At 38.3% G+C, this 12174-nt stretch overlaps 1 protein-coding gene across 1 annotated transcript in view; it reads left to right on the top strand.

Annotated features, from left to right (window-relative positions):
* LOC124156654 (dynein beta chain, ciliary) overlaps positions 1–12174 on the top strand; it is a 315587-nt gene that overhangs the window by 140414 nt on the left and 162999 nt on the right. The window contains exons 28-29 of the mRNA XM_046531313.1: positions 5446–5569; positions 5977–6125. Of these exons, the coding sequence (XP_046387269.1) occupies positions 5446–5569; positions 5977–6125 (273 nt within the window). The remainder of the gene's footprint in view (positions 1–5445; positions 5570–5976; positions 6126–12174) is intronic.

Raw genomic sequence — 12174 nt, 5'->3', positions numbered from 1 at the left:
TGACAAGAAATATAGAACTTGCTACATAGTTGATATTGCCGTGCCACTGTCGCATAACATCGAAAAGACAATAACAGTTAAAATTAACAAGTACCAAGAATTGGCAATAGAAATAAAAAGAATATGGAATATGGAACAGGTTTATATAGCTCCAATTGTCATCTCAGCTACCGGTATCATTCCAAAACATATACAAAATAGTTTCAAAATACTCAACCTCCATCCAAATACATACATCAAACTGCAAAAGGCTGTAATAATTTCAACCTGTCATAACACGAGAAAATTTCTCAACCCAATTCAACAGTAAAGAGTTACCTTGGTGAGAACCCGTGCTCTTAACACTAAAGCTACTCAGTGAAAACTGAAGAAAATTAAAGAACAAAATATAATAATAATAATCTTGAGGTTTTGTCAATTAAAGTTTGCATTCAGTCCCTTGTCCACTGTTCAACCATTTAGTTCTCATCCTTGGGGCTGAGAACTGTATTTGAAAATTTAATCTAGATAAAACAACTATTTAGTGATTCAATTTAGTGAGTTGGTGAATTGAAGAGACTGTTCACGAGAATGAATGCTGAAGGTAACATTACCGCATTCCAGGCGATAAAACTACTCCTCAATTGGGCTCCAATGCCAAACAGTGTTTTCAGCAGCAAATATATAAATTCATAAGTGGTGCCTTCCCAGGGTATTAACAGAATATTTTTATAATAGTGCCACAAGTGCCCGCCTGCCTGCTCTGAACTCACATTGACCTTTTCCGCTTGTTGCCTCGTCGCTTTTCTAGGCCCAGTCGTGAGAATCATGGGCCGATTGCAAGATATGTACTGTGAGAGGGGGGGTGGGGTTTGGGGGACATGGAAATAATCGTGGTATGTCAGTGGCTGGCTCTCCTTTGCTACAGTTTTACAATTTAGGAGAACCGCAGTGCAGTGGGGAGGCAGGACTTAATTGTGGCTTGCCACTGTTTGTCTCCCATTTTAGCTCATATTCAATGTCACCAGACCACTTCGACCCCAGCCACAAATTACTTTCCTGTCCCTGTGTTGAGGTGAACGTGTGTCGCCCAAGCATCGCTTTACCTTGTGCCTTTTCTTTTCAAATTCAATGCAAGCGGTCCACTTTGAGCCCAATCCACACATTTCCTTGCTTGCCCACCTTGACACTCGCCACCGCGGACGTGTGATGGACATCACTAAGTTTATGTTTGCCATGGGCGGACTGACATGTAAAAAACTCAATATACGTATGTAGATGCACATAATTTGTGAATTACTTAGTTGTTTATTATTTTTCATGCAAGAGTTTTCAAATGAAGCTGCAGGCCATTACTCACTCGCAAGGATGGTCTGCTCCATGAGTGAGGACTGATTTATATTGTCGCCATTGGAACTTACACACTTGCGTGGACACTGGGTCATTGACTCCCTACATACTATTCTTTTGGATTGCGAACTCTGGTAACTTGCCTCAGTGTCTTGTCCTCCCTTGGTCATTAAATCCTCAGAAATAGAAGACAAGAGACAATGAACTTTAAGAGAAATTCTCTATTTCCGAAAGTGTGTCAATCATGGGCATTCATTCATTTGAGGCGATGTCATGCACCTTGCTCCCAGTCTGGTATCCCATTTCAGTTATTCTGTATTTAAAGGTGGCGCCGTTTGTTTTGAAGGGTTAGTTATTTTTTTGTTTGAAGGAGATGCAGTTAATGTTCAAAAGGGTTATTTTTGTTCTGTCAATTTATTTTTTTATTAAATGTGTTGTGAAAAGGACGTATTTCGTATATCTTGCCAAAGTCGTCGAAACATCCCTCATTCGATCGCTTCTCAGAGTAATAACGCGGTGCAGCGGGGAACCCAAAAGAATTGTGACCTTATTTCATTGACTCAACAAAAGTCTGGTTGTGGTGCGAGGGGCATCAATCGCTCCTCGACCGTACGGTGTCATCGTCCGTCACGGCCGAACAGTACCACCTTTATTTAGCCGAACCTCGACTCATCATCCCCGGTTAAATCCCGTGGGGAAGGTAAATTGGCACGAACCAGAGAGGAAGGGGGGTGGGTCGGGACCACTACAATATCCTGTGATTTTGACACTGAAGTTCTAATAGGTGAAGTTGAGGCCAATACTCACTTGTGGGATTCATCACATGAGTACAAGTACAAGAATCAAGAATTGCAATTGAAGTCATGGCAAGGGATCAGCAAAAATTATTCCTGATTTTGAGAATTTAAATGAGACAGATATAACCAAGTGTGGTAAATACATTTTTATGTTCTTTACTAAAAAAAATACAACCGTCAAAGTATATATATGTTCTGCCAGTTCTCTTGCCGCGCATGTAAATTTCAATGCATTTATAAATTGTGCAAGTGTCAGTGTTTCAAATTTAAAATCATACTTGAGATGGGTCGAATAGCAGATTTCTCGAATTCGAATATTAAATCATTGCTCGAATATTCGAATACCTCGAATACAAGAATTGCGCAAAGCATATTAAACATACGTTTTTTCTTCTATTTCCCTTGATGAATGTATAAATAAAAAGGTACACAGTGTAACCTCGATCTATCGTTTTTCAAGGGGATGGACGAAAAAAACGATGAATGCGGGAATGTTTGACCAGGCTGCCTATGCAGCAGGAAACCCAAGATTTTGGCGAGTATTGTGATTTTCTTTAAAGGATTCAAACAGGAATTTAGCTGATTAATGGAATATTTTAATTTTATGGAAAAAATTTGGGCATATAACTAGTTGATTCAACTGACATCTCTTTCAAATATCCTAAGGGGACACACCACCTCGCAAAAAAATGATTGCGTGCAGTCTCAGCATTTACAATGCTACGATGGATTTCTGTCTGATGTACACATTCTAATCTGAATCAAAACATTAGAAGTTTTCCATTATAGTGGTTTTAATCATTGCTAGCATAACTCATATGTACTTGTAAAAAAGGAAAGGAAATACTGATGGTGAGAAAAAAGTCTTCACTCTTTGCTTTCATGGGTTAGAAGTAGATAAAGGTTAAAGTATATATTCTTGAACAATTTTTAATGTCGGTATCCTAATCATGTTTATGGTAATCATAATCTGGAATGTGAACTTAAACTCCATTTTAAAGGTTATTTCTAGAGATGGGTCGAATAGCAGATTTCTCGAATTCGAATATTAAATCATTGCTCGAATATTCGAATACCTCGAATTTCGAATACCTCGAATACTAAATGATGAATGCTGAAATGTTTGACTCGGTTGCCTATGCAGCAGGCAACACAAGATTTTGGGGAGTAATTTTGATTTCCTTTAAATGATTCGAACAGGAATTTAGCTGATTAATGAATATTTTAATTTTATGGAAACAATTTGGCATATAATTAATTCAACTAACATCACTTTACCCCCACTCCTGTTGCCAAGTGCTAGCTGACAATCTGAGGCATTTTGCAAAATACAAGCTCTTTTCCACCGGATTTTCTTCAATTATTTTCAGTCCATCTTTGGGAGTTCTCACGAGATAAGAAGATGAATTGGAATTGCTATCAGGGAGAAAAAATTCTGAGAAAATATCCCTTTGTCTGGGACTGTAACAATAAAGATTTATAGCACCACTCATAAATTGTAACTTGATATATGTTTTTGGAAAAAAATACCGCATCAACTTCCGAAAAGCTCTGCTGCTCATATCCAGTTTCGCCAGAATGCTAAGTCTCCGTCGTATTTTGACATTTATTTCTTTGCGTAAAATGCTGAAATAAACTCAAAAATATGTCGTGTTTGGTCTTATTCTTTTTGACATATCGCGCACATTACTAATATTTCAATTCAATAAAGGTGTGACATCAATTGACGAAAGTCATTCTTAGACACCTTTTTTGCAAATTGATGACTCATGCAGCGGTTGACCTCCACAGAAATGGGGAACTTCGAAGCTGTTAGGGAAAAAAAAGGTCAGTGGGGGAGAAAAGGGAGGGCCCGAAACACGTTTCTATTGTTCTCGTGTAACTTGGTATTTTTTCGAAGCTAAGGTCTTCGTAATATGATCCCTGCGCGAGCTGAGACCTTTTTTTTATTTCGAAGAAGAGGAAAGTACTGAATGGAGAGGGATACCGGATCTCGGGAAATGCGCTAATGTAAGTATCCCACGGTACTCACACAGCAGTTGACATCCAGAAATGGGGAACTTCGAAGCAGGTAGCCAGAAAAAGGTCAGTGGGTGAGAAAAGGGGGGAGGGCGTGAAACACGTTTTTATTTTTCTCGTAACTCGATATTTTTTTCGAAGCAGGGGTCTTCGTAATGCGATCCCTGCGCGAGCTGGGACCTTTTGTTTGATTTCGGAGAAGAGGAAAGCGTCAGAGTGGTTGAGGCGAGTGCTGAATGGAGGGGGATAGAGGATCGTGGGAAATGCCCTAAGGTTGCTATCCCACGGCACTGAGGTTCTCCTGGTGGGGGGAATCGGGGATTTTCGGATTTTTTCACCCGACTATTTTCGGTTCCCCTTGTCGAACACTTTTCACCGCTAAAATCCACGAATTTGATGCAATTCGTCAACTTGCGTAAAACGGCGCTGCGAGCACTAAATGACTACAGTTCTCTACATTTTTCCGAGTCACTACCAACGACGTGCGTGCGACAGTGTATGACGCGAAATTCAAAGTATTCGAGGTATTCGAGGCGGTACTTTTCGCATAACTATTCGAAATCTCGAATATCGAATACTTTCTAGTATTCGAGGTATTCGAGTATTCGCGGATACTATTCGCACATCTCTAGTTATTTCTGCTGATGAATTTGAGGAGATGAAGAAATCCGGCTAAATGTTATTCAAGCCTTGTGCCGGGAATAGGATAAAAATGATTGAGACTGCAGAATCTGTTGTCAATCCACCTCAGCTAGAGCAGGAGATGAAACAGGGCACAGCCGCCAATTCTACAAAACCCATTCACTAAATTTTTGATGATCATTTGACATACGATTCACTCCTCCCCAGCTAAATCGTATGTCAAATGATACTGTAGGTATCCAAACCGGAATGGTCACACGGAGACAAACAAACTATTAGACAAAAGATTCTAGGAACTTGTGACTATACTTTCAAAATGTTCAATGTTTAAACAACAAATTATGTGATGTAGAAATTTTGCTTCATAGTGGTTTGAGAAACGCTGATGTTCTCTGTTTTGTTGAGCACTGGTACAAAAACTGTGATGTAATGTCCATTAATTTTCCATGCTACACTCTTGGAAATTATTCTTGCATATTATCATTCATTTTTCAGCCATATTCTCCTGAAGTAATGAGAGGTGTTACGAGTTTCATGTGTTATGTGTGCCCTTGAAAAGTTTATTTCATTATCATTACGTATGGGTACTTCTTATCTAGTGGTTTGTTTGTGTGTAGTGACTAGATTCCTAAATGGGGCTACATATTTACTTTTTCAGCAACTGTGGGACTATGTGCACATCGTTCAGACAAGCATAGAGGATTGGAAGTTGACTCCATGGAGGAAGATTGACGTTGAGAACATGGACATTGAGTGCAAGAAATTTGCAAAAGAGATAAGAGGCAAGTCTATTGATAGACACAGAGTGAGTTATGACACTGAAAGCACAAATGTTCTCATTGAGAAGGACTAATTTATGCCTCATCCATTCAGTTGTATAGCCTAGTTTACATGTTGAAGTTGACCACTCGATCAATTTGTAAGGTAGTAGTTTGTAAATTTTAGTTTCTACTGTACTCAAATTTGAAATGTTAATTTTTCTATTCCTATCATAAAGTCAACCGATTCAGGCATAATGTAGTGGAAGTTCGACACATTGGAAAAAAATGCAACCATGTATGTATGTGCCTTCAATTTCAGTATCCCTCATATAGTAGAAGAATTCTTGAAAACCCTTTCTGCTGTGAATAAATGTCACAAAAATGACCTAGCCTATTGCTTGTATTAATGACCCTTACTTATTTTGTAGCGCTGGACAAGGAGATGCGTGGCTGGGACACGTACACAACCCTTGAGGCCACGGTGAAGAATATGCTGACGTCACTGAGGGCCGTGGGTGAGCTGCAGAACCCGGCTATCCGCGAGCGACACTGGCACCAGCTCATGAAGTCCACCAAGGTACCCTCCTCTCGTGCCGCCTCTTGCTTTTTGTTGTTCAAGGCCACGTCACGCGCGTATCTATCGGTTGGCAGTAATGAGAGGAGAATGTGGCCAATTCTTCAACATTAGCCTTAATTAAAGTGCCAATCTATTTACCCAATGGGGGATGTGCAATGAATGCCAAGGGCCAACCCAGTGTTTCATATTTTCCCAAGTTATGCGGAAGGGATAGCAACATAGTTGGCCTTTTATTGGCAAATGATATTAGTATTGTAAGTGTAAATTCAAAAAATTAGCTTTTACATATTCATGTTGGGACTTTTATTTAATTCTTAGTAAAATTGTCCAAATGGAGAACTTGCATGAATTTTTTTTATTTAACAGGCGGACAGAAAATTATTTTCTGAATACAACAAAGAAAACCGCATGTAAATCTGAGTTTTCCTTCGCGAGATATTAAATGATAAATATAACGAATTTTAAAGCGCGGGAAAAACTCCCTCACCCCCCAAGCCACTGCCGACGAAGCCTCGATGACGTCAAAGGTGCCTAAACATCACACGAAGCTATTGTTGTGATTGCTTGTAATAGTTGCCTGCCGTTGTGAGAGCTCCGTTTGTGAGACGTGTTGATTGTTTTCTATTTAAGGATAAATATCCGACAATAGAGGCTCGAAAGCCTCATATTTTGTATTATTTATAATATTAATATCTGAGTAAGGACATAAAATATAAAACTGAATAAGTGAAACCAAATATTTTATAATATCTAATTGTAAGTAACATCGTTGTAGCAGTCTGAGCCACGGCCGTTGGAAGGGGGATACGTTAATTGTAAGTTGATGTTATCGACGGCATATCATTCATTTAAGTATGTAATTAGAACGATTTTGATGTTTACTAATGTCCGCTTAGCTTTTATATACAATAACTTCCTCCGTTTATTCGTAGGTACCGAAGAATTCGTCGTTTAGGACTGTATGTGCTTGTATTATGGGGTGAATTCCAGTCAATGCAACTTTTGATCGCTGATTGGAGACATCTAGGAACATTTTTGTGCCAAAATAGTGTTATTTTCAACGTGACATCTCCCGTTAGGCTACTACTAATAATCACAGTGCCAGTGGTTGTAATGCACAAAGTTTGACGAGGTTGAAAAATATCGGCCAAGAGTTATCAGTGTTCCATCGTGATTGAATTGTAAAAAGTGCTATTACGCTATCGATAAATGTCTAACAGTAGTGTAAAAATTGTCAGTGGCTTGCTAATCTCCGTTGTTCACCGTAGATATAACATTTCACGATCACGCTATTGAAATAAAAACTGTGAGTGAAGTTTGTTATTCCATTATTTCAACGAATAGTAGTGAGAAAAGTCACCTGTGTCACTTGTGTGGGCTAATTTAAGGGTTTAAATCAGTGAATAAATAGTTGTTTTCATCATAACGAGTTCTGTTATTGTAAGTTGTACGTGATGAATATAAGAATGTGACAGTGACATCCAGTTTTTGATAAGAGTATTTGCCTATTTCCCACTATATTTTTATGGTATATGCTAGTATATTGTTTCTGGATTTACCTATATTATTGAAATAGGTTATAGCTTGTGTGTGTGTTGGCAGCGAAACCGATTCGCGATCTCACATGTGGATTGTGTGCAGACTGTTTTGCTGTGAATTCGTACCGTAGGACGGTTAGGACTACCTTCTCCGTTGATTCGGTGTTGCCAAATTCAACAGCACAGCTTACTCTAATGTCAACAGCACATCTTACGATCGTTATCCTCCAGTATTAATAGTTTCTTTTACAACTCGATTTGCCGCCGACGTATAGCAATAATTTGTCTTAACAAATTCCATGAGGGTCGTGGTATCAATTTTTGGTGTCCGAAAAAAGGCTGGTGTCCTAAAACCCCATGCCACACGCCTTTTAGGCGGCTTGCGGGGTATTATGTAGATGTAGATGAATTTCAGGTGTACTATTCGTATCTATCTATCCATTTTTCTGATCACTAAAACATACGAAGTGAAACGCTTGTACTTCATCATCCCGATGCCGCATTATTAATATCCCAAGTAATAATAATATAGGCACAATGGCAATAGGAAAACTTGCCCAAGAATAACAGAACAAAATAAAGTGACGATGAGCGGCTAAATACTCCCTCAAAACAAATTTTACACCATGCGCTCAGCGTATTTCCCTACTCCTACGGTTGTTTAGGCACCTATGACGTCACGCCTGGCCTCGGCAACGCTCGGGTGTCTTCGCGCAGTGGTCGGCTCAGAGAAATTTTTCTCGATTTTAAATGCAATTTTTTTATTTCTTTTGATGTTGAATGGAGAAACTGAAGGTATTTTTGCGAGCTAATGTATCCATTTGACTTATTCAAAATAGTTTTTCGAGCAATTTACGACCCATGCAAGTTCCTCATTAATATTAAAAAAACTGAAATGAAAAAAAACAACCTTGGAAACTTTTCACTGGAAATTTTTATCGGTACGAAGCGTTTCAACACTGAGGCATCATTTTCAAGTACTTGAAAATTGACGCCTCAGCATTGAAACGCGTCAACAGCACTGAAGCAGCATTGAAAATAAAAATTTCAAGTGAAAGGTACCAAGGTTGTTTATTTTTCATTTCAACATGGATTTTCACAAAGTTAAAGTCAAATCAATTGATTTCATTAAAAAAAACTGGTTGTTCTTCATGTAGGCCAGATAGAAATAGGGAAAGGCAATAACAAGGTTAAACAGTGTTACATATGTTTCTTCTCATTGAAAAATTGCTGGTCAAGAGTCCTTCCCTGTATGAAATTAATCTCAAAGTATTGAGAGTTGCAATTCACTCACAGACCTTCAATTGTTCAAAGTGTGTCAATTCCGAGCATATTGTTATTTTTGTTATGTTCCAGGGAGGACTACGGAATGGTGGTAAAGTCTTTCTTCCTATGGCTTTCAGTTACACTAGTATTTCATAGTATATTTCTTGAAGTTCTGATGAAAAACATAAAATTATCATTGATTCTATTTTCTGATATTCTTCATCATATTAATGTAAATTCAGAACTGAATCAGCAAAATTTTTAAAACCCTTCTCCAGTAATCTAGTATCCCATCATCTCCTAATGAATTTATTTTGACCTTGCCTTTGAATTTTGCCTTTCACTATGAAATCCCGCAAGTAGGTGTTTTTTTTGTGTGGATTTGATGATTATGGGAATACTTCATTGAAAATATTTTAATTCTGTTGATTTTTTTTCAGGAAGGTATGATTTTTGTCGTTTTTTTGTGTTCACCATCTGACCCCCCTCTTCTTCTTCCACTGTCAAACTCTTTCCTCTTGGTATTTCTGTCTCTTGACTCAAAGGACTCTATTCTTCTATCTTTCTGTACTTTTCTATACTTTTACTCAATGCTATTTTAATTTCCGTCTTCGTTTTTGCCTTATGTAATTGCTTCATTTTTCATCTTCTGGGTTAACTGCAAACTTTGACTTTCACCTTTTCAGTTTGCAATGTTGACTTAGGAGTTTTCTTTCCTTAACCATTGGGCTCAGACATAGCTCAACTGTGAAGATAAAATACTAGCCGGGTCGACAGATTGATTGGCCTAAAACTGTGATGAGGAAGCAAAGAGAATTGCAGAGCTTTTTACATGAATTAGGCTGAGAGCTCCCATATGCTTGGATGTTGTACGCTAGGCTGATGTTGCTTGAGCAATTAAGAAGAGAGATTTTCAAAGCGCTACTGAGGCCATCCCCAGTGAGCACATAAGATATTTACCCTTATTTTTCATGGGTAAAATTGTGATAAAAGATGGCTAACCTGCATGCTAACGAGGAAAATATCTGTAAATTTAAGTGGTAATATTTGGGTAATTTGGTGGTAAAACATGGGTAAAATTCGTACTTTTTCCTGGTAAAACTTCCCGATGTGGCATCAGAGGAGCTTCTGTGGAGCTTTAAAAGAAAGATGATGCTACCCCCGCCATCGGTGTTATTGTGATCTAACAGTACGTAGCTTTAGTGCGTTATGCCCCGTTCAGACTACCATCATTCTCTACCTGCGTTCACACTTACCAAAAATACAACCTACATTCGTGAGGACATACATACTCGATGAAAGAGAAATGACCAAAATAAATAACAGCTATGTTTTGAGAGGAATTGCCAATTTGATTTCTTTTAAAATAGAAACAATGTTAAACTTGGAACTAATTTTATTCCGTTAAGCCCTCAGTGGCGGCAGCTTCCTCACTGAACTCCTCAGGGCATGATTACGAGAAAACAAATTCATCCACACAAGAATCCTAAAAATTGCTTTTCCAAACTTTTTTCACCTGAATTTTTCAATGAAATCACTATAAATAAAGAGTGCTATACTTTAGCAGAGGTTTAGGGGACCAAGTTACAGTTATAAAAGTTATTAAAAAGTATTATCATACAATGGAGTCACAACAAAAAGTGTTGCAACTCTCTGGTTAAATTTTCTGTTGAATTAAATTTTACTGTTTTCAGCATTATATCCGGTAACTTAGTTTAGTTTACTTCATTGCTCCAATAATAGTTAGAAATTCACGACGCCTTAAGCGCAAATATGCATATAAATTCACAGGTAAGGAAAGAAAGGGAAAGGAACATGGAATAGAAAAAGGACAAGGACAACGGTGCTGTGGTAGATGGAAAAAGCCAGAAATCAGAGGGTAAAAATGCGGCCTGACTGGGACTCGAACCCAGAACCTCCTGGTTGCCGGCCAGGTGCTCTACCAGTTGCACTACCAGTATATATATTTTACACTTCACTGTTGGCAATTCTGCATGCAAGTAATTACGTGGTAAAGAAAGGGTAAAGATTACTAGGGTAAATTTGCCCCAAATTACAATAATAATTACCATCTAAATTATCTTTTGTGCTGACTGGGTCATTATAGAATCTCACCATATTTCAAAGTTTGGCAGAAACAGCATAACAAGAGAGGCATTTGCCAAATGGATTGAGTATAGGGATCCCATTTCCCCCCCCCCCAAACAATGGACTTAAAATGCTGGGTGTGACTTGGTCTAATTAGGCTCCTCCCCAATGTGTCCGGACACCCCCTATCGTCGTCTCCCCATTGAGGCGGCGTGTTCTTGTGAGGTGATCTGTGTGGGTTGCTCTTATTCACTGGCTGTTTTCACTTCCTCAGATTAGGCATTTGAGCCAAATTCATCTTTAGGAATTGCATCCTTATTAGTGTTGGTGTGGTGAAGCTGGGTTTGGCCGCACATCACAGGGATCTGAAAGTCTTTCAGTTGCAATTAATTGCGGAGCTATTTCTTACTACAATTTTTGGCTCTCATACAATTATTATTAAGTTCTGATGAGGAACATATGCTAAAGTATTTTTTTCCATCCCATGGACTCTGATCGTTAATAAATGCGAAAAAACAGCATTATTAGAGGAGTTGCAGTTTTCTAAGGATCAAAAACTTACTTAGCCTTTACATAAGTAGCCCAGTAAAAAAAATGGAAATTGCAAGGATGACATTCTTATGGTATTGAGGAAACATAGAATAAATTTCCCTTCATTTGCAATTTATTTCATCCCAATTGATTGAGTAGTGACCTCGGAATGTCACTTCAAGCTTGGGTGGCGTTCCGAGGTAAAGTTACTTTTTACAAGAACACTTGATACAATCAACCTGGATGATACTATCCTCTGTTTTACCTGATCATTAATGTAATGCAGTTACATAATTGAAAATAAACTTTCAAAACATTCTTTTAACTATCTTCTATTCTTTGGATTATCCACCTTGTCAAGCAGAATGTTTGATTATCTGAAGACCTGTGATGTGTGTTTTTAAAATGCGTAAGAGGCATATTTATTCCTGGATGTTTGAAACTGTTTTGATTTAAATGCTTGTTGAATAGATCCACTTCCACTGGTAGAATATTTTGCAACATCAGACATTAGGTTATCATTGAAAATCTAGTTCATGCAATTGTTGTCCCCTTCTCGTGAGATAGTTATGTTTTGCCAGAGTTGAGAGGATGGAGGAAGGAATGGCAACACTGAGACATCTTGG

Source organism: Ischnura elegans, chromosome 3, assembly GCF_921293095.1.
Source record: "Ischnura elegans chromosome 3, ioIscEleg1.1, whole genome shotgun sequence".
NCBI lineage: Eukaryota > Metazoa > Arthropoda > Insecta > Odonata > Coenagrionidae > Ischnura > Ischnura elegans.
The sequence above is the reverse complement of the archived record's forward strand: the minus strand, read 5'-3'. Positions and strand labels throughout refer to the sequence as shown.